Source organism: Colletotrichum godetiae, assembly GCF_030913485.1.
Source record: "Colletotrichum godetiae strain CBS 193.32 chromosome Unknown BDP55scaffold_12, whole genome shotgun sequence".
In the NCBI taxonomy this organism is placed as follows: Eukaryota; Fungi; Ascomycota; class Sordariomycetes; order Glomerellales; family Glomerellaceae; genus Colletotrichum; species Colletotrichum godetiae.
The window spans coordinates 685,899-706,440 of NW_026851260.1; the positions used below are offsets into that span (position 1 = coordinate 685,899).

General features: G+C 55.2%; 5 protein-coding genes across 5 annotated transcripts; 2 read left to right on the plus strand and 3 right to left on the minus strand.

Annotated features, from left to right (window-relative positions):
- Positions 1–1,096: 1,096 nt before the first annotated feature.
- BDP55DRAFT_548241 (1-pyrroline-5-carboxylate dehydrogenase) lies at positions 1,097–3,039 on the minus strand (the record flags this gene model as incomplete). Its single annotated transcript, XM_060568817.1, has 3 exons — positions 1,097–2,596; positions 2,663–2,770; positions 2,842–3,039. The coding sequence occupies 3 exons, from the start codon at positions 3,037–3,039 to the stop codon at positions 1,097–1,099; spliced, it is 1,806 nt and encodes a 601-aa protein (XP_060432016.1).
- Positions 3,040–4,121: 1,082 nt separating this feature from the next.
- BDP55DRAFT_548402 (uncharacterized protein) lies at positions 4,122–6,975 on the minus strand (the record flags this gene model as incomplete). Its single annotated transcript, XM_060568837.1, has 9 exons — positions 4,122–4,888; positions 4,941–5,019; positions 5,072–5,212; positions 5,269–5,352; positions 5,405–5,514; positions 5,564–5,699; positions 5,755–5,824; positions 5,882–6,043; positions 6,101–6,975. 9 exons carry the CDS (start codon positions 6,973–6,975, stop codon positions 4,122–4,124), a joined length of 2,424 nt encoding a protein of 807 aa, XP_060432017.1.
- Positions 6,976–10,889: 3,914 nt separating this feature from the next.
- Positions 10,890–17,334, plus strand: BDP55DRAFT_657620 (uncharacterized protein). The gene is made up of 8 exons (XM_060574417.1): positions 10,890–11,863; positions 11,919–11,938; positions 12,005–12,487; positions 12,541–12,587; positions 12,638–14,699; positions 14,754–15,542; positions 15,606–15,853; positions 15,914–17,334. The coding sequence occupies exons 1-8, from the start codon at positions 11,186–11,188 to the stop codon at positions 17,062–17,064; spliced, it is 5,478 nt and encodes a 1,825-aa protein (XP_060432018.1). The 5' UTR covers positions 10,890–11,185; the 3' UTR covers positions 17,065–17,334.
- A 19-nt stretch (positions 17,335–17,353) lies between these two features.
- BDP55DRAFT_65444 (ubiquitin-2 like Rad60 SUMO-like-domain-containing protein) lies at positions 17,354–19,284 on the minus strand. Its single transcript, XM_060574264.1, has 2 exons — positions 18,885–19,284; positions 17,354–18,816 (listed from the first exon to the last, which is right to left on the minus strand). Exons 1-2 carry the CDS (start codon positions 19,190–19,192, stop codon positions 17,679–17,681), a joined length of 1,446 nt encoding a protein of 481 aa, XP_060432019.1. The 5' UTR covers positions 19,193–19,284; the 3' UTR covers positions 17,354–17,678.
- A 670-nt stretch (positions 19,285–19,954) lies between these two features.
- BDP55DRAFT_726696 (U6 snRNA-associated Sm-like protein LSm6) lies at positions 19,955–20,347 on the plus strand (the record flags this gene model as incomplete). The annotated part of the gene is made up of 3 exons (XM_060579180.1): positions 19,955–20,066; positions 20,155–20,268; positions 20,322–20,347. The coding sequence occupies 3 exons, from the start codon at positions 19,955–19,957 to the stop codon at positions 20,345–20,347; spliced, it is 252 nt and encodes an 83-aa protein (XP_060432020.1).
- Positions 20,348–20,542: the final 195 nt, after the last annotated feature.

A 20,542-nucleotide genomic window follows, 5' to 3' on the forward strand; every position in this document is an offset into this window, starting at 1 on the left:
CAGTCTTTTAACCAAATCGGGACACAATGCAGAAAAGAGGCCGCCTACAGCATCTTCTATGAGGGAAATTCCAAAGCCAGATGGGAAAGACTAGTCTGAGCACCTTTACGTCTGAAGTGAGCCGCGTAGCCGCCCAGGTCCATGAATCCGGATTACCTCTTTCTATCTTCCTCCTCCCCGTGACCTTCCTTCTCCTTCTCCTTCAAGTGTAGTAGGTAAGCAGGGAAAACCGGGGAATCCAAAACTCTATAAAAGAGGAGCTGGCAGCAGCAGCTGCAGCTTGTGCCACAAGTGCCCCAAGTGCCCCAGAGTGGCAGAGTCGCCATTCTCCAACTTGGGGTTAGCGGCCGGAAAACATCCTTGGTGGGAACGGCATCCCGGAGTAAGGACCCGCTGCGGACATGGTGGGGGGTGATCCAGCAAGGAAGCTTGGTTCATGTCATCGCCCCCTCCCCTCCGTCTTTTCGGCATTCATTGTGCGTGTTCTGAGGTCTTCATATGCGCACGTGACAGTATGGTATCGACAACTATAATTCATCGAGTGCTACGGAGTAGATGGTCGTCAATAGATGGCCAGGTTATGTTCTAATTCGGACTTGGTTCCCTACTTTCCTCGAAAGCAAAAAAAAATAAATCTATGAAGATACTGACCGATTGGGAGGAAACTGGACAACGTACCTAGTAAGGTAGGCGATTGATGCATACCATGAACCAGGAGACAGACACCAACTCGATCGTGACGGATCAAGTTGACTACAGAAAGAAATTCTGCAGACACTGGCCGAGGATACCAGGCCAAGGAGGAAAAGGACCCAAGGCTATTTCATCTCACGTATGGAAAGTTGACTTCATGCAATCTTTACTTATTTCCTCTCAGTTAGGTAAGCTAGTTGGAATTTTCATTTCAGACCGTATCAAATGCTCGTCAATGCTTCACACATGCCGTGATGAGTGTTAAAAGTAAACCAGATATCCCATACCATCGCCCAAAAATGACAGACCCGTAAAAGAAAATCAACCCCCATCCCAACGTACATCCCTCAACCCCCCCCCCCCCCCCCCAACCTCTCTTCTCTTTCACGCCAACGACGCCATTTCAAACCTCGTTACTCGGGTACGCAACCTTGGTCGTGGCCGCAAACTCCTCCTTGATACTCCTCAAGCTCACAAACCGGCTCAGCAAGTTCTGGCTACCAGCCTTGTCGTTCGTCCCGCTCGCCCGGCCGCCGCCAAACGGCTGCTGGCCCACCACGGCGCCCGTGCTCTTGCAGTTGATGTAAAAGTTGCCCGCCGCGTTGCGCAGCTTCTCCTCCGCCACCACCACCGCCGCCCGGTCCTGCGCGAACACGGCGCCCGTGAGGCCGTACTCGCCCGTGCCGTCAATCAGCTCGCAGGTCTTGGCAAAGGCGTCCGCCGGTGCCGAGGCGTCGTCGTACGTGTGGATGACGAGCACGGGACCGAACAGCTCGGTGCTCAGGAGCTTGTGGTTCGCGTTCGTGGTGTGGTAGATTGTCGGGTGGACAAAGTAGCCCTTTGACGAATCGTACTTGCCGCCCGCGACGAGCTCGAGAGATGAGTCGTTCTTGGCTGCGTCAATGACGCCCGACAGCTTCTTGAATGAGGCGTCGTGGATGACGGGACCCATAAAGTTGGCGTGGTCCGTGGGATCGCCAATGGTAATCTTGTTCACCTCGGCGACAAGACCCTCCTTGAACTGCGGCCACAGCGACTTGGGCACGTAGGCCCTCGACGTGGCGCTGCACTTTTGGCCCTGGAACTCGAATGCGCCGCGGATGGTCTGCTTCACGGCGTTGTCGACATCGGCGCTCGGGTGGACGAGGTGGAAGTTCTTGCCGCCCGTCTCGCCGACGATGCGCGGGTACGATGCGTACCGGCCCTCGGCGACGCCTTGTCCGATGGCACCGTACAGCTTGCGGAAGATGGCGGTGCTGCCGGTGTAGTGGAGGGACGCAAACTTCTTGTGTGACAGCACCTGGTTCGTAATCGCCTCGGGGTTACCGGGCACGAACTGGATGACATCACGGGGCAGACCGGCCTCGAGAAGGATGTTGTAGACGAGCCAATTGGAGGCGATGGCGAAGTCACTCGGCTTCCAGACGACGACGTTGCCGAGCAGCGCGGGGGCACCGGGGAGGTTGCCGGCGATGGCGGTGAAGTTGAAGGGGCTGACGGCGTAGACGAAGCCCTCGAGGGCCCTGTACTCAACACGGTTCCAGACGCCGGGGCTGTTGTGCTGCGGCTGCTGAGCGTAGAGCTCCTCGGCGTACTGGACGTTGAAACGGAGGAAGTCGGCCAGCTCGGCTGCGGCGTCGATTTCGGCTTGCCATGCGTTCTTGCCCTGGCCGATCATGGTAGCGGCCATGATGTCGTAGCGGTATTTGGTGGCGATAAGGTCGGCGGCCTTGAGGAAGATGGCGGCACGGTCGGCAAAGGGGAGGGATTCCCACGCTGGCTTGGCTGCGAGGGCCGAGTCGATTGCCTTGGTGACGTCGGAGGGCGAGGCTTGGTGATATGTTGCTACTGTGGTGTTGTGGTCGGCGGGGTTGACCTGCTTTCCAGTGTTGCCCGTCAAGATCTAGGTAGTTTTGTTAGCTGTACACGGTCGAATTGGGAGCTATAGAGATGGATATGCTCGACTTACCTCCTTACCGCCAACAACGATTGGAACCTCCAGAGGCAGCTTGCTCTGCAGGGTCTTTACCGCGGCATCAAGGCCTTCACGCTGTGAAGAGCCCTTGGCATAGTGGTGCTGTGATGATTGTCAGCCAACTGCCCCCTCACCAAGCTCCCTCCCAAAGCTTCATTTGTTGTGTCACCTACGTTAGGCTCGTTGGAGATCTTGGGGATCTTGAAGGCAGCAAACGTCGCCATTCTGGTGGTTGTCCTCGTCGCGGGAGCGGACAGGCGTGTTGTGAGTCTGGTCGTCGGAACTGCAGATACGCTGCGTCCGAGGGATGTGATGCGGGAAGCGCTTCGAAGCTGGGAGTTAAGAAGCCCAGTTGCTCGTGTGGACGCCATGATGGGCAGAGAGGACAGCTTATTGCTGTGCGAGATGTCTTGTCTATCGGATTGGACGGGCACGAAAGTGAGGCACGCACACAGAACAAAGTGATGAGCGTGGGCGAATGTGTTCTATGGGTGATGGGCAATTGGTTCGCAGAAGAGCAGGTGACACTCGGGGAAGAAGGAGAAACGGCGAACCGAGTGGCTATTAAGTTTTTTGTAACGTAAGGTAACGTAATGGGAAAAGAATTTTGGACGAGTCGTGAGACACGGAAATTGTTCCCTGGATACTTTTCCCCTTCCCAAGCAACCACCGGGCACCTGCCACCGCGAATGTCGGGTGGGCGCGGGTTAAGAATGCGACGAAGCTCGCGGGCGGAGAGCTTGTGAGGGGCTGCGGGGGCCTTGGAGGTAGGTAGTGTGGTAGTGTAGGAAATCGGGGGTCCCGGTGTCGCTTCGCTGCCGATAAGCATGTCACCAGCTGCCTATCGCAACCTTGAACAGCTTTGCGGGGAAGACACGAACCAATCACAAGCACCAATTGTGCCCTGACCTTGGATTTTTGGGGTCGAGATAGCAGCGCCGCAGCGGAGTTGATCGGCTCAGTGGGCCCGACCAGATAGAGGCAATCAGCAGGGCTCTCCCGATCCCGACGCTGCAAACTCGGGATCGGATGGCTGTTCCGATATGGAGACATGCCGTGGACGAACACCCCAAAGGCTTACAGAAACGAATTACAACTGAGGTGTACCGAGTATGGAGAAGAGAAAACTTTACAATCCAGGTATCAATGGCTCCGTATTCGGACGAGCCCTCATCATTATTACTTAGTCTTTTGAGATAAGAACATACATAAACTTCAAAACACAGCAAAGGTCAAGCTCCCCCCCCCCCCCCCCCCCCCAGAGATGCACCTGCAACATTGTACATCTATCTTCTCCCTTTCCTTTCAGCTCCTTCGCTTCATGGGTATAACATAACGTAATGCAACCAACAACGCATCGGACCGGGTGTCCGATAACCGTTGCAACAATGCTAGCCAACGTCGAGCATCGATCATCAACCATCTCCCCTTCACCACCTTGAACAGAGCCTCTTTACTCGCCCTGTCCATTCCCACGCTCCTGCGCAGGGAAGGGCTCAACCGACTCCGGGTGACTGTTGTATTTGAGCTGGGGGACAGTGACCCCGTACCCCTCGGTGAGACCCTCGCGGTTGTGTTGGTCAATTTCGACGCGGATGCAAATGTCCAAGCTACCATCGTTGCCGGTGCCGTGCTGCTTTCCAGCCGCCTTGTGCTTGGATCCCGATTCAACCTCACCGACATGGAGGAAATCGTGCCCGCCCTTGCCGGAAATCACTGACCGCGTATCACCGTTTGTCGGCACAGCCAGCCCGTTGTTGGGCGAGTTCTCCGTAAGGATGGCAAAATTACGGCTCGGCATAGTAACATGGTTGGAGTTGGACGTCTTACTCGAGTCGCCAGGATCCTTGTCAAAGAACTTGAGCAGCGTCTCGTCCGTATCGTGGTTCAGGTGATGAATCTTGTTTCTTCTGGCAAGCAAGTTGGCAATCGCCGCTGGCGGTGGCTTATTGGTAATGGCAGAAGAGACCACGTTCGCCATGTAGCGGTGGTCGTTCTCCGAAGCAATGTTCAGGCGAGGATGCGAGTAGAATCGACCCATAGCCGCCAAGTGCACATCGCCACCCAGAATGGTGATACGGACTGAGAACTCTGATGCGATGGCCTGAAGCCTCTCCACAAGAGCATTGCGCTCCTTCTTGTGAGTCCGGGCCGTGTAGTGGTCGTCAAGATCGTCGAGCAAGTCGACACTGCCGTCAAAGTGGTTGAAAACACCACCAGCTGGGACCGTTAGCCCGCCAAGACTCATCCCGCCCTCGCATTCTACACTTACCGAGACCGAACCTTCGGTTCAGGAACTTCACAGGACCCATAATAGGACTGCGGAAGACGTTCTCAAGCCATGTCAGGCGCTAGAAATCAGTCAGTTTCTGCAAAGACATGTCGCAAGTCGTATCCACATACAGGGTACGCAATTGGGATTCCCAGCAAAAGAATCAAGTGCTTGAATGGACGTCCGGACTCCTGAGCTCCCTTGAGCTCTTGTCTGAGGCGACTAAAGATCATATCGTACGTCTCTGGGTAGTTGATTTGATGACGCGTGCGCTTTGAGATGCTGTTAGCTTCGGCCCTCCATCGTACCGGGTTCATCATTTCCTTACCTCCGTCCGGGCATCAATGCCTAGGAAGGCAATACGCGCACCAAGCCGAGCGAACATGTTATGTGAGTGTTCAGCGACATAGGGCTAGGGAACCAGTTAGCTGTGCTCTCAAGGGGAATTTGCACCAGTTACTTACACCGGCCTGCTTGCCGACAATGTAGCTGGGATCCGACTTGGACGGTGCGACATAGGTATCCATGAGTTGGTTAGGGTCAAGTCCTTGGCCCTCGGACGTCGTCGTGTGGTCTGTCCAAAGATTAGTCTAGGTTCCTTTACTGTAAGACTAAATACGTACCCGAGGTGTAGGTAGATGGTGGTGGAGGGAGGTGATGCTGAAACAGCATGTAGTACTTGTGAGCAGTTCCACCAATACCCCTGAACACATCGCATCGCATGAATTCGTCAACGTAGGAACCAAATCCGTCAATGATCTAAATCATTCAGTTAGCCGGCCGTTCGATATGTTGCGTTCGACTGTCAACATACATCATGGTCATCCCAGATATTGAGCTGCGCAATCTGACCATTGGCAGTCGCAAACGGCTCCGTGGAGTACCTTTCCGCAACGTTAGCTTTCGAAGCCTTTTACGTATCTCCTTCGCCGTGCACATACCAACGGATGTAGTTCTTGAGGTAGTAATCGTCACAAGCCTGGCGAAGCTTCTCGGGGAAGGGGAAGTGTCTGCGCTTCTTGGGGTTCGAGATCTCGGTCCATTCGCGCAGGGGCCCGTCGACTCGAATTCCGTCATTATAAATCTGGTCACCTCCTCCAAGCCTATGAGGAAGTCAGCAAAGCAGCCTTGTACCTAATTGGCCGAGACATTGGACTCACATGACGTGGAATGGTCGCTCCTTGTGGTGTCGGTTCACGTCGTTCCACAAGGCGGGGCCGCTCCAGGCGTCTTCATCAGTGCCCACGCTGAATCCGTTGCAAGAGTGGAACATGATGCGCATCGACTCGTTAATGGCCGGGACGAAGAAGTGGTAACGATCAGGCCTGATGTTGCCAGCCGAGAATCGCATATCGGGGATCGCATACTCCCACTTGGCCTCCACTTGGCTGAGCGGCAGTGATAGATCAAAGGCCCAGAAAGTGTTGCGAGGGTCAGAGTAGAGACATTGGCCCTGGGTTTCTGTGCCATGCGTGCCCGCGCCATTGGCTGCGCCGGAGACCTCGCCGTTGACAGCGCCGTTGGTACCGTTGACACCATTCGTCTCGGCAGGGGCGTGCTGCCCATTTACCGCATTCGCAGGTCGCAGAACCAAGTGCGGTGCGAAGCTCTGAGTTTTGCCACCGCCCTTTGTGACGATCAAGACGCTTCCGTACCAGTTGTTGTCGTCCATCCTGCGGTAGTTGAGCAGCGGTCCGCAGATGATCTCCCTGCCGTCGGGAGCGTCTTGCTCGTGAGCGTGGGTCTCTGTCGCACGAGGTTCCTCCTGGCCAGCGACCTCACCAGCAGCAACCATGATGGGCTTGAAGTTGGGCGGAGCATTGGGGTTCTCGGGCTCGACACGGTCGCGGTTCAGGAAGTCGGCCAGGTCGTTGGTCGTTCCTCGTTCTTGGGGGTCGCGGGGTTGCGCATGGTTGTGGGCGCCGGCGGCATGGCGGAGGAAAGCTGAGCTCTCCTGGTGACGCCATCTGTTGGCCGAGGCATGGGGGTTGTGCTCGATATCATCGAGGGCTTCTCCTTGGGGATGCGAAGCCATGACTGCGACTCTATGATCGATTTTTGATGCTGAGTTCGTCTTTGTCTGTGAATAGAACAGAACAGTCAGATCGAGGAGAAAGAAGCACAAAGAATATCCCTAGGCAACGGTGGCTCCTTACAATGTCTCAGCGCAAGTTAGGCTGGCAGGGTCCAGTTTGCGCGCGCTGGTCAGTTCTTGAGAAACCCAGAGGGTCCAATGATTTGTAATTTGGGAGTTGACAGCTCGAAGTCGAAGAGAGGGTATCAACGGCCGGATATCTGGTATTACGACGCCAAACAGAGACGGTAGCAAAATAAGGGAACCTTGAAAGAAGGGGGAACATCCAAAGATGGGAAAGGGGAAAAGCAGGAAGATTAAACGGAAAGAGGGTGTTGTCGAATCCCACTACAAATCGCACGAGAAAAGTGTGTTGTGTTGGATTGGATGCGCTGCTGGGCCAAGGTAAGGTAGCGCAGAGTGACGCGAGCTAGGAATTAAAGTGGCAGGGATTGTCGGCCATGGTGGGGATGGTCCACTACGCAACCGCTGTGGGCAACGTCCTGGTCTGAGGTGAGGTGCTGCGCTACCGCTGGAAACTCGTGCTAGGGAGGTCCAGGTTCGGTATGAAGCCGCCCAGACTGCCCTGTCCGTTCGTGCTGCGAGCTGCAGCAGGGTGAAAGGTGAGGTGGACCGGGGGGGGCGCGGTTTCTAGGGGTGACCTGGGACGGACAGTCGGACTGGGTCCAAGGAGAGGCCGTCATGGAGTTTTACGACACACTCTGGGACAGACTCGACAGAGAAGGATACTTTGTGGTGGTGGTGTTGGACGAGTGCCGGTGTCTTTGTTGTGGCGATGGCCAACTTTCTGGCCGTCATTGACAATGGACATTTTCGCCCCCAAGCAAAGTGCCATATTGACATCTACCAGGTAAGTGTGGTAAAGCAGAGGCGGCCTCCGAAATCCCCTTTGTATCCCTCGAATTGAGTACTCCGTAGGCCAGCGCCAGGAGGACCGGGCATTCATATCGGTCCAAGTCCGCAATCCTTGCTGCAGCAAATCAATCCACCTGACTCCATGCAGAGACACACATGTACTCGCGGTAGGAAGAGATAATGTAGGTACACACTAATTACTGTGTGAGAACCGGGTCCGAGGTCTTTCCATCCGATCCTATTCGTGTAAGTATCCGTAATAATACGCGTAGACCACCTTGCTCTGCATTAAACTATAGCTTCCTGTCGCCGCAAAAAAGTAAGCAACGACCCGTCTCCTACCATTGGTTTTTGAGGGCTTATCGGTTGACAACGTGTTGGCGTTCCATCATCCGTATGTCCCCCCTCCCCTCTTCCCTCCATCCCTCACCTCAAGTTGATTGAGTGTGTGCGTTGCCTTGGTCCTCGAATGAGGCGAGGGCCGTGAGTCGTCGGTGACAGCCGGACAGCGTTGGAGCGTTGGAGCGTTGGAGTGCGCGGACGGCCGTTCCCCAAATCTCTCAGCTGCCAAGGTCAAGGTCCTCGTCAGCGATCTGTTTGCTGGCGTCTTGGGGGCTTTTGGGGGTTGGGATGACGATGTGTGGCCAGAGCTCCCCCAGACCAGACCAGACCAGACCAGCTCGCATTGGGCAAACACGCCGGTTCCATGCTTGCAGGGCAGTTCCCAGGCGAAATGGCCAAAAAGGCACCACTCACGCCGCGCACAATGCAACACCAGCTCTGACAGTGGCCCTCTGTTCTTGCTTTGCGCCAAACGCAAGGTAATATGGATCAGAAATACATGTTCGCTGAGTGGGAGACCCGATTCGAGAGGTAAAATTAGCGGCATGCAAGGAAGAGTACCGGTATGGGAGGCCTGCGAAAAAGGACGGGTCGACGGGTCAATGAGTCAATAAAGGATTGAACCGTAACCGTAAATGCCAACGTGCCGCGGCAAGCTGCTTCTGCTGCTGCGGCTAAGAATAAGGTAGAGGCTGGTCTCGCTGGAGCTGAATTAGAGTGAGACTCGAGTGTGGTGTTTGTGTTTGGGTGCCATGGGTGTGTTGACTGATTGATTGTTGATTGATACGCCAAAAGTGGCCTGGTCTAGCGGGTTGAAACTGTTACCTACCTACGTCAGGACTTGTGGTTCTTGGGAAATTGAAACAGGAATGCCCCCACAGGGGCCAAGGCTGAGATGGCCCCCTCCGGGTCCCTCCCATCCTTGCTTCTTTGCTTCTGAATCCCTGTCATCCCTGTCCTCCGCTGCAGCTCTTGGCCCCGGTCTTGGTCCGCGGACTCGGCGTGCTTTTTGGCTTATGCCACATCCCGTTCAAACGGAGTGCCGTTGCCGGTGGTCTCCTCGGCGACCCGGCTTTTCTTTTCTCTGCTGTATTTTCCGTATTCTGTTCGCGGCTGCCCAGCGCCGGTGCTCGCAGTCAACGCCGCTCCGGGTCCTACAATGCACCGAGCTCGGCCTGCTCCCCACCGCCCGACCGGCTGCGGTCTTGGGCCGGTCTGAGTGGATCCCGTCGGGTATTCGTTACATCGGAGCCGGCGAAACACATCACAATCAAAAAAGGGCCCAGAAACCACTCGCAATGACACCACCCGTCATCAACATTTGCTGAATTGTGACCACACTGAGAAGAAGTGGGGCGATAATTGAGCCTCTTATGCTTTCAGATCTGGATCTGATGTTTCTTTATGCAGAGTTCTTCTTGGGTTATCCCCTGGAGCAACGCTTGTCATTATGTGCTGCTCATTGAGTCTACGTCCGTCACCAAGAAATAGCTGTGATTGATAGCCGTTGCTTGGTGATCTGAATGTTAACTGATTGTGTAAGATGGCCTACTTCTTGGGATCGATTTCATGACAAAACACTGGAACCTACATTATCTGAAGCGACTTCGTGGGCTCAATTGTTAGTCGAGTTTCTGTGGGTGATCCACGATTGCCTCCGATTGTTTCTACATTGCATGTGATATGAATGCTACAATACGGTACGAGGAATTGGAATGGCCAAAGTACCTTTGCAGCATTGTGTTTGCTCTGTCACTCATGGGTGATGAAAATGACAATGTTTATCGTGCGATGCGATCCAGAAACAATCAAAAACTGACAAGCATATGATTTTCTGAATGACAATCAGTTTAATATCTTGTCGCCAGTTCCCTCTCCAGGATAAAGGGGAAGTCTAGATCATGATTCTGCCTGGCAGGACAGTGGCAAAGATCAGATGACACCGAAGCTATTCTCGACCACTGACGTACTGGGAAGGTCCTAATCCACACAACATCTCACTTTTGTTCAATTCATGTCTTCAGATTCTCATGATATTCAGATGTCTAGGCTGCAGCCGGCCTCGGATGTCGTCCATGAGACCGGAATCGACTCAATTGAGATCGTGTCAAGGATGGGGAGCGCACCAGGCAGGCAACAGCGGGCAGTGGCGGTCCACGGCGGGAATAAACAAGTGGGTCCACACGGCGGTCACTGGACTTCGTGTCAAAATCTCCCCGCGATTTAGGCAACATACCCCCCCCTGCATGTCCCTTACCGTGTCAGAGCTCTCCCATTGCGTCCCTTTGAGCGCGTCTCCTGCCTAAATTTGCGCGACAGCTTCATGCGGCACAGCTATCCTCTCATGTCTGTATCCATATCTGATGCTCGTTTCGCCATGGAACCTTGGTGCACTAGCCATTGGAGATAATTTCGTCTAGGTGAGTCGCGTGGGTGCTAACGGTACCACTTCGCAACAGCCCTGCAAGCTGAGCTGCTCGTTTGACGACGCTTCCGTAATGGCGCTAGGTTCATGTACCTCTCTAGTAGAGATGCCACGAAAAAGGTACCTTGCATCTGACATGGCTTTGCCTGGGACGATCTAAAATCCTCACCCCTCCTTTTTACGAGAACAAACGGTCAAGAAGGAATGCGCCAAACGATGCCCTTCAGATTATAAGATAGCTTCAATTCCTCATCTTCTTTTTCAATGCATCTCTTGTGAACCTCCATTCTTATGACGCCTTCTCTCCCATTTCTCTTGTCTCTCAATTGACCTTCCCAGCTTCTTCTCATAAGCTTACATTATTGATCATCTTCCCCGCCTACATTTACTGAGCTTGGATTCCGTCTGTTCAACCCGAGTTGGACGGTTCCATCTCCCGGCATTGCCCACGACCAAGACAGTCACATCATCTGACTATTCAACTCCCTCCAAAAGACAACCAAGTAACAACCCCATTACTTGCCCACAATGTCTCTCCCAGAGCTCCAGCAGTTGCCAGCCCCCCACGGGGACCTAGTCAACTACATCCACGCCCACCCAGAGAAGAAGATGGTCGAGATCCTCGAGCCCTACCGTAAGTACGAGGCCCAGCTGCGCTCCGTCTTCGCCCAGGACCGCAAGAATCCCGCCCTGGACGACCCGCACATCAACCTCGTGCCCCTCTTCACCAAGGATACCAAGAACATCAGGACCCGCGCCCGCTTCCTCGCCGCCGAGACGCAGCAGGAGAAGGATCGCTACATCATGGCCCTCCCGGACAACAAGCGCCGTGCTAATGGCTCGCCCGCCGTCGTCTCCGGCCTCAAGGACTTCCAAAAGAACTTTAACGTCTTCTCCGAGTCTTCTCTCGTCGATATGAACTGGGACAACGTCGTTGCTGCCGGTTCTTCAGTCATCAACACTCTGCTTCCCGTTCCGCCAGAGTTTAACACGACCAAGCGCAAGCTTCGAGAGTACTACCACGAGAAGTTCTGTCCGGCATCCGATGTGGATCTTTTCTTGTACGGCCTTACCCATGAAGAAGCCCTCGAGAAGATCAAGGAGATTGAGGCCTCTGTTCGGGATGCAATCTTGACAGAGGTCACGGTAGTTCGTACCAAGTACGCCATTACCATCGCTTCTCAGTATCCCACCCGTCACATCCAGGTAAGTATTCCCACGTTTCCTTGCTATTGTTGACCAACGTTGACCGTCATTTCAGATCGTGTTGCGTGTATACAAGTAGGTAGACCGGCAGATGTGTTCACTTCAAAATCAAGGTCAAGCACGAAGCTAATCTTGAAACAGGTCTGTTGGTGAAATTCTCACCGGTTTCGACATTGACGCAGCCGGCGGTGCCTACGACGGAAAGCAGGTTTGGGTGACTCCTAGAGCCCTGGGAAGCTTCATCACTCAGGTCAACCAAATCGATCTCACCCGCCGGAGTCCCTCCTACGAGAACCGACTGTCCAAATACAGCCACCGCAACTTTGAGGTGTACTGGCCAGAACTTGAGCGCAGCCGTATCGATCCTACCATCTTTGAGCGCAGCTTCCAGAGGACCCTCGGTCTCGCGCGCCTTCTCGTCCTGGAGCGACTTCCCACGCAGTCGATTCGGGATACGTACCTCAACAAGCGACGAGAGGAGAGAGGCCGACCCACGACGAACCGATTCAACCCCCATCATCTGCATGGCAACATCAAGGACAACTTTGAGGACGAGGTTGCCGACTGGGTTGACGAGAATGATGTGTCCAACTACCACACTTTCACCGTACCCTATGGTCACGGGTATGTCCTAAACTTCCCATCGCCCGTAGAGTGTAGAGGCTGACTTCAAGCAGGTTCCACGCAAAGAAGATTGAAAAGCTCTGCTACACAAGAGATCTGTGTAAGTCACAGTACGATCTGGATGCAAGCAGTCTACTGACAAGCAGGCAGTGCTCAACGCCGAGTGGAATCAGCCCGACGAGCGGGAGGTGTATCTTCACCGCCATCCCGCCTTCTTCGGACGTGTCGAAGACGTCATCGAGGACTGCTGCGGCGGCTGCCCAAAGGCGGTGACACCGGAAGAAGTCGAAGTCGCAGAGAAAGAGGCGGAGATTTACATCTCAGGCAAGGTCACCTTCTTGATTGACGATCCGGGTCGGCAGCAGATTGGCTCTTTCAACCCGCTGACGGAGAACGACTGGACCGATATGGCCTATGTCGGAAACACGGCTCGTCTCTGCCAGAGTATTGTTGACGGCGACGTCGAGGAAGTCAGAGACTGGCTTTCCCAAGAGGGCGCCGATCCGAACAAGCGCGACTACACGGGACGCACACCTCTCCACCTCGCCGTCATCAGCTCCACGCCCGAGGTCGTCCGTTGTTTGGTCGAGCATGGCTCACGTCTCACTGCTCGCCTTGCTGATGGCAGAACGGCTCTGCATCTTGCGGCCGAGCGCGGCAACGCTGACATGATCAAAATTTTGATGGACAAGAGCATTACCAATGAAGAAGAGGAGGAAGGAAAAGCCGATCGCCGCCGCAAAGCGATACAGACTCGACTTCAGGACCAGCCCGATTCAAAGACGTCTAAAGCGCAGGACGACGAAGAGATGGATGCCGAAACGGACGGCGAGTCCGACGATGACGATGACATTGAGATGGTGGACGCGGGCAACACCGAGGCAGACGCTACATCTATGGCAACTGGCTCTTTCGTTAATGTCAAGGACGAGAATGACAAGAGCAAGGAAGACCTGGTTCTGGAGGACGACTCGACCGACGAGCCCGACTTCTTCAAGACTGACGTCTTGGCCTGGGATCTGCCCTGCTCGCCTCTGCACCTTGCCATCTCCGAAGGAAACGAAGATGCCGTCAGGCTTCTCTGTGACTATGGCAGCGACGCCATCCTTCCCGTCAAGTTCCTCAACTCCGACAAGCAACCCACCGCGGCCATTTTGACGCTCTCCCTCGCTCTCAATCTACCCATTGAGAAGGCCAAGTCGATGGCTCTCCTCTTGATGAAGCTCGGCGCCACCTCGTCCCAGGCAGACATGAACGGATGCACGGCATTCCACCGCTACGTCAAGAACGGCAACCAGGAGATGATTGACACCCTGTGGGAGAACGATAAGGTGGGACTCAAGACGGCGCTGAACCACATGGTCTTTGCCGCCAGCTACTGGAACCCGGTGGCCATCGCGCCCATCCACACAGCCATCGAGAACGGCGACTCCGTCTTTGTGCTCAAGTTGCTCGAGGCCGGCGCCAACCCGCAAATCGATTTTGATGTTTGGCTGAAGGCTGCCAAGTTCTCCAAGTCGAATAACAGACTTGGTTCCTACGAGGACAACAAGAAGCAATTCAACGAAAATACCGACCAGCCGTTGATTGTGGCAATCAAGAACTGCACCGATCCGGATGTTGCGCTGAGGCTTATCGAGAAGGGAGCGGATCCCAACACGATGACGACCAACTCGTACCGCGCCATCGAGAACGATTACCAGCGCGCGTATAACAAGGGCGAGACGGCCCTCGACCTCGTGCAGCAGCAGCTCAAGAAGCTCCGCGACTTCAAGCGCGACGAGTTCACGCAGGTGAAGCCCAAGCTGTCGGCCGGAATGGACGAATTCCTCGCGAGATACCCAGAAGATACCTACCAGCACTGGCAGATATCCGAGAACATTTACTGGCGCAGGGTCAACCACAAGAGAGCAGAAGAGAGTTACGAGAAGGCGAAGAAGGATCACGAGGAGCTCAAGGGCTTTCCTGAGAAGGTTGAGGCCATCAAGGGGGTTATTACGTCGCTTGAAAAGCTGGAGAAGGCCATCATCGATAAGGGCGGCAAGACCTTTGCGGAAATCCATCCCGACATCAAGTTCCCGGACAATACCGCCGTCCCGCACAACAGGCCTTGGGAAGGTCAGAAGAAGTTTTACAACAACTACAGCTATGGTTTCTCGTTCCGTAATGTTACTGATGTCACGGAAGTCAGGAAGGCTGCGTACCTGGAGCTGTAAGTGCAAGGCGACATTTATGGTCTGATGATGTATTACTGACGCCCGCTTAGGTTCGAGGCTGCTTGGTCCGGCGACTTGGAAAAGATCAAGTCTCTCACCCTCCAAGCCTGGGGCAAGGACCATGGGGAGCCTCCTCTGAAGATGGCAGTGAACGATAGCAAGGACAACACCCCTTTCTCACTAGCCTACCTCCGCGGCCACCACGATGTGGCTCACGCGATCCTAGAGATTGTCATGGCCCAGTATGCACCGGAAGATCGGGATGCAATGCGGTACAAGCTGGACACGGGCGGTCCCGAAGACGAAGACGACGAGGACTACGAGAGCGACGCAGCGTCCAACGACGACCCCAAGATCATCTCCGAGATCGTCGACAAGAAGTTCACCATTGAGAACATTGGCCAGGTGTCGATGCAGGTCAAATCCACGACCAAGCCGGTCGACTTTTTGGGCCAAAAAACGCACACCTTCAAGCCCGTGGAGGGTAAGGCGCGCAGCTGCAAGAACTCGAGCCAGACGCTCTTCCAGTTCGTCCTGCAGCACGACGACCTTGCGGGGCTCAAGACTCTTCTGGATATGGCGATCCACTTTGCGAGCCAGAAGCTCGTCAGCGGAACCGGCGCCACTCAGGACGAGGAGGACGGTAGGAGTGGCCGCTTCGAGTTCCCCGAGGGTGACTTCCTCTGGGCCGTCAAGCACGGCAAGACGGCGGCTCTTGCGGAGATTATCAGCCGTACTGGTGCAGGCATCCCGCTCGACGACCTCGTTAAGAAGAGCGGCGTCGAGATGAAGCGCAAGTCCAAGTACTACCTAGGTCTGACGGTCTACGGCAGGAAGAGGTAAGCAGGAAGACTCACACTTAACTGACGTATCACCAGCATCTTGCTGACTCCCCGTAACAGAAAGGATTGGGCCACGGCCGGCAGGAACATGGTGGTCCGCTCCACCGGCGTCAAGACGCCGCCCCTGCTCCATGCCGCCATGGCCGGCAACATTGATGGCGTCGAGTGGTTCCTCGGCGACGCACCTCATCGTCACTACGTGGGCTTTGGCAAGTCCAAGGCGGCTCGCGAGGATTCTAGACTGAAGCATCTCAGCCAAGCACCGGGCGGCTTCGACAGAGCCATTTCCAAGTGGCTAGGCATTCAGAGTGAGTTTACCCCTTTTTTTATCTTCCCCTTTCCCAATGCCATCTAACACAAATATCCAGATGAACTCGTAATCCACTGCGCCGTCATGGGCCCCCCAACAGAACTCACAAACCAAGTCATCAAATACCTAGCCCAAGCCTGCCCAGCCTCCCTCGACTACAAGTCCACCCTCGGCGACACGCCCCTCTGGCTCGCCTTCCACTTTGGCCGCCTCGACTTCGCCCGCACCCTCATCGCCGCCGGCGCAAACCAAATGGCCCGCAACAACGCCGGCGACAACATCCTGCACGCCGCCTTGCAAGGGATGCCCCGCGCCTGCCGCCTCTCCCCCGTCCTCGACCTCGTCGACGCAGGCCTCCGCCCCCACCTCGCCCAGCAACGCAACAACCTCTCCGAGAACAACGGCACGACGCCGCTCCACGCCTGGATCACAGCTGTCTGCAACTCGCGCCGGACGACGTACCACTATAACCCGGTCGCCAGCAAGAACTACACAGACGACCGCCAGATCCTCGCCGTGCTCGCCCGCCTCCTGGAATTTTCGAGCGGCAGCGGCGGCGGCGACAATGCCGAGCTCGAGATGCTCAACGGCGCGGGCGACACGCCCCTCCACACCGTCGTCATGGCCAACGACGACCTTTTGGCGACGGCGTTGCTGGAGTACAGACCGAAGCTCCTCCACCGCGAAAACGCAGTCGGTCGCACCCCCGCCGAAATCGCGCGCGAGAACGTCACGGGCGAAAAGTTCCTCGCGCCGAGCCCGATTACCTTGTTCCAGAGCAACCAAGACCCGTCAACCATCGTCAGCCGGCCCGTCGAGTCCTTTGTCAAGAAGGACGGCGAAGACAACAACAATAATAATGACAAGGATACGAACGGTGCCCGTCTCACTAACAAACAAAAGACGTGGCGCGCCGTCCGCGCCATACAGGAGCAGAACCCGGACAAGCGGCGCCTCGTCTCCCTAAACGAGGCCAACGACGTCGCGAAGCGTTTGGGGGAGAAGTATAACGCCAGTCGGTACTTTAGCATCACGGCGCGACAGGATGAGTACGCGGACCCCGAGGATGCGGCGGCAGCAGCAGCGAATAGGGATGACAAGGACGATTTCGCGGCGAGGACGAGGAATCTCAGCGCCGGGCAGACGTGGAGTTTTCCGCAGGATGAGAGTTTGGACAAGTGTCCTGGCTGCGGGGAGAAGCATGAGTGAAGGGGTGAGGCGTGTCCTGGGTTTCTATGGGAGATGAGGGATTCGAAGGAGGGGAGGGTGGGTGAGGATTGGGTTGCAGAGGTCTTTGCCGATTTGAGGTTCTTGGTGTGGTGGTTGTGAGTTTTTTCTCAATACTGTTCGGGATGTTTTGGTCTATCGGAAACACGGAGGAAAGGGCTGGCTTTAATGAGTAACGATGAATCAACAGAACCACAGAATGATATGAGCAGCGACTCTGCCTTTCACAATAAATGCCCCTAAAGCCTTATAGCGATGAGTTGGCGATGCAAGTGAGGCGCATAAACCCATCAAGGGGCAGCCAGAGACAATAGGGGTAAGTTAGTCCCCACTCCGGCGCGGCAAAATCAACTTGAGAGGTCGAAAGAGCTTTTTTTCAAGTTTCCATGCTAACGCTACCTCCCATGAGAAAAGACACTTAAAACTCCCCCGGGTATCTTGAATTAAATCCTTCCTCGAGACCTTGTCGTTGCCCCTTTTCACCAGCTTTCCAGGCTTCCGTCACTGCCGTTTCAGGCAGCGGCACCAGGTTTGCGACGAGCAAAGACTGGCTTGAACAGCCTATCCGACCTCGACCATTTCGACAGAGGGGGTCATCATCTTATGTAGACCTCAATCGTCTCCATGTCGCCAATATCAGCCTCCTCAACCGTCATCTCCTCCTCGAGCTCGTCACCATCAAACATGAGCGTGATGGGCGCATCCGCGGCCAACCCGCGCATTTTCCGAAACAGCTCCATAAGCGTTCCGATCGTGGTCGATGGCCTCACCGAAGTCTTGAGCGGCTCATCCGTCTTGGTCTTGAGCAGGACCTTGATCTTCTGCTCCGTCTCCGGCTCGATGGCATCCGCACCATCGCCCTGAGCTTCGCCTTCGTCGTCAGAGTAGTCTCCGAGATCGTGTCGCCTCCTCCGCGCCTCTTGCCTCTCGTGTTCTTCCCACAACTCGCGCGTCCACATCTGCAGATGGACGTTTGTCCAGTCGTCGTCTTTGAAGCCCTCGGACAAGTCTCCTCCGCCGTCGCCGCCGCCGTATTTGCGGAATGTGGCTTCCAGGTCGAGACTATGCAACGTCGTAGTATCGTACAACTCGTGGCCACGCCATGTAAGGAACACGCTTTCCAGCTCCGAGTGGGACATCTGAACACGTTCCAGCTGGACTTCAATCCACTTCATGCGGATCACCTTGAGCGGCTTGACAAGCGTGAAGCGGAATTGCCGATCTCTGGTGTCTGGTATATCCGAGGTGACGAAAACGTTGACGAGCTGGTTCTCGTTCTGCTCGAGAGCCTTTTTACGCTCCATGGCGCGTCGGACGTATTCCTCAAACTCATCGTCTTCCTCTTCTTCCTCTACCGCTACTGCGACTGGAGACTTTTTGTCTTCGTCCATTCCTTCTACAAAAGGGTCGTCCGAGTCAATAACGAGAGGCGACGCCTCGGGCTCCGATGTCTGTCTCCGGCGTTGCGTCTTGCGCACGGGTGAAGCTTCGTAGATATCGTCGCTCGCCACATCGTCCACGTCATCGAGGTCTTCGTCACTATCTTCGATCGCGATGACGGGATTGTGGGGTATCACCTGCTGTTTCCGAGGTGTCCGCGAGGCGGCGGCACGGGTTAAGCGCTTCGAGGGTGTCTCTGTGCCTTCGCGGCGCTTATACGGCGACTGCTTTGTTCTCGATTGCGGGGATTCATCGCTGGTTCGCGAGCGTTTTGATGGCGGCGTGCCGATTTCCCTATAATTAAGAATTATGTCAGAAGAAATCCAGAGGCAGTGGTGCAAACAACACGTTGAAAAGCGTACTTTGTGTCCTCTTCAACGTCGTCCTTGCCAGGCTCCTCGCTGGCTCTTGGCGCAGGCTGTGTCTCGCGCTCTGGTGAGCGCGCTTGTGAGCTCTTCTCTCGCTCCGCCTGCTTCCGCTTCATACGCCGCTCCTGCTCGGCAACTGCGACGGGAAAAAACTCGGCGGAGCGTTTGAACAGGCTAAGTCCATCGTCGTCGTCGTCTTCTTCGTCGTCATTCTCCTGCGGCGCAGGCTTCGGATCGGACTTTTGTCGCAAAGCGGTGGGCTTGAAGGGGAGGCGCCTCTTGGGCTTCGCTGCGTCTGCCATGGCTCACAAGTGGACGTTTCTTCTGAATACACCCAGTGGCAGAGCAAAATTTGACTCGGGATTCGTTATGCGATTCGGTGCGATTTGCAGGGTGGAAGGCGCAGTAGTTTGGATGATGTGATTTCGGGAGCAACTTTATGAGGTGATGATGTTTTGTAAGTGAACTTTTGGGACGAGAAAAAAGGTCAGGCCATGCAGAGAAGGCGCCAGAGGCTGGGCCTAGTAGAGAAGGCAGCAGGTAGAAACATCACGAACCATGCGACAGAAGAAGGGGAGGGGGGGGGGGGGGAGAAGAGGCGTCCTGGCTCGCGCACCACCACCAAATATTTGGGTTGGGATTTGGGGGGGCGGCCGTTGTTTCCGTGGTGAGAGAGCAAAAGATTGATTCGGCTGGCCCCACCTCACCAGGGCCCAGGGGAAACCTGGAGGGGGATGGAGTTCGCCTTTGCACGCTGCTCAGCGCGGAGTGTGCGCTGCTTGGGTAGCCCTACAGTGCGAGCTACCCTGGAAAAAGCTAACGCCAGGTGCGATCCAGGTACCCCAAGCATTCGATGCTCTAACAGGATGGCGTACCCTGCGCAAAACTCGCCCAGCCGTCAACGCCATCGTCGCCAGCTGCCAGCAATTCTGCCAACATCATCACCACTTTGACGTCCCGCAGCCTCAATCACCACCCTCACGTCAACCCGCCACGGAACAACCTACATCCCGAGGCACCCTCCAGTAAACTCACCTCCATCTCACAATAGCCAGACAACGACAATGGAGAACGGAAACATCAGCCAGGGCGAGGGCAAGGACCCCTCCAGCTTCCTCAGCGATATCATCGGCAACCCCGTCACCGTGAAGCTTAACTCGGGCGTCGTCTACAAGGGTGAGTGCCTGGGTCGTCATGCATGCGAATGAGATGAGGCGAGAGTGTATGCGGCGTGTAGTGAGAATCTTCTAACATCTCACTGCAGGCGAGCTTCAGTCCGTCGATGGCTACATGAACATCGCGCTGGAGAAGACGGAGGAGTACGTCAACGGCACCAAGAGGCGGCCATACGGCGACGCATTTGTGAGAGGAAACAACGGTAATCCTTACTCCATTACATTTCCAGATCATCCCCACTGACAGATAGCGTAGTCATGTACATCTCGGCAGACTCTTAGGAGGTGCGGATGAAGATGTCAACAAGGGTTCGGTGACTGGACTTTATTCCCTGGCGAAGATGTCTATGAACGAGTCTAGAGTGCTCAGAGGATGCCCTTTACCAAATCTACCAATGCAGAGAAAATATACCCTCAATTCTACCAACTAAACGAATGCTGCTTTACGAATCCCCCGTCCAGCCAAACGTGAAAGCA

Bases quoted from the DNA above. Each gene is read 5' to 3' on its own strand.
- BDP55DRAFT_657620 (XM_060574417.1), top strand. From the start codon at position 11,186: ATGTCTCTCCCAGAGCTCCAGCAGTTGCCAGCCCCCCACGGGGACCTA. The intron at 12,488-12,540 runs GTATGTCCTAAA...GACTTCAAGCAG, and splicing joins ACCGTACCCTATGGTCACGG to GTTCCACGCAAAGAAGATTG. The intron at 14,700-14,753 runs GTAAGTGCAAGG...ACGCCCGCTTAG, and splicing joins AAGGCTGCGTACCTGGAGCT to GTTCGAGGCTGCTTGGTCCG.
- BDP55DRAFT_65444 (XM_060574264.1), bottom strand. From the start codon at position 19,192: ATGGCAGACGCAGCGAAGCCCAAGAGGCGCCTCCCCTTCAAGCCCACC. The intron at 18,817-18,884 runs GTACGCTTTTCA...TCTTAATTATAG, and splicing joins GACGTTGAAGAGGACACAAA to GGAAATCGGCACGCCGCCAT.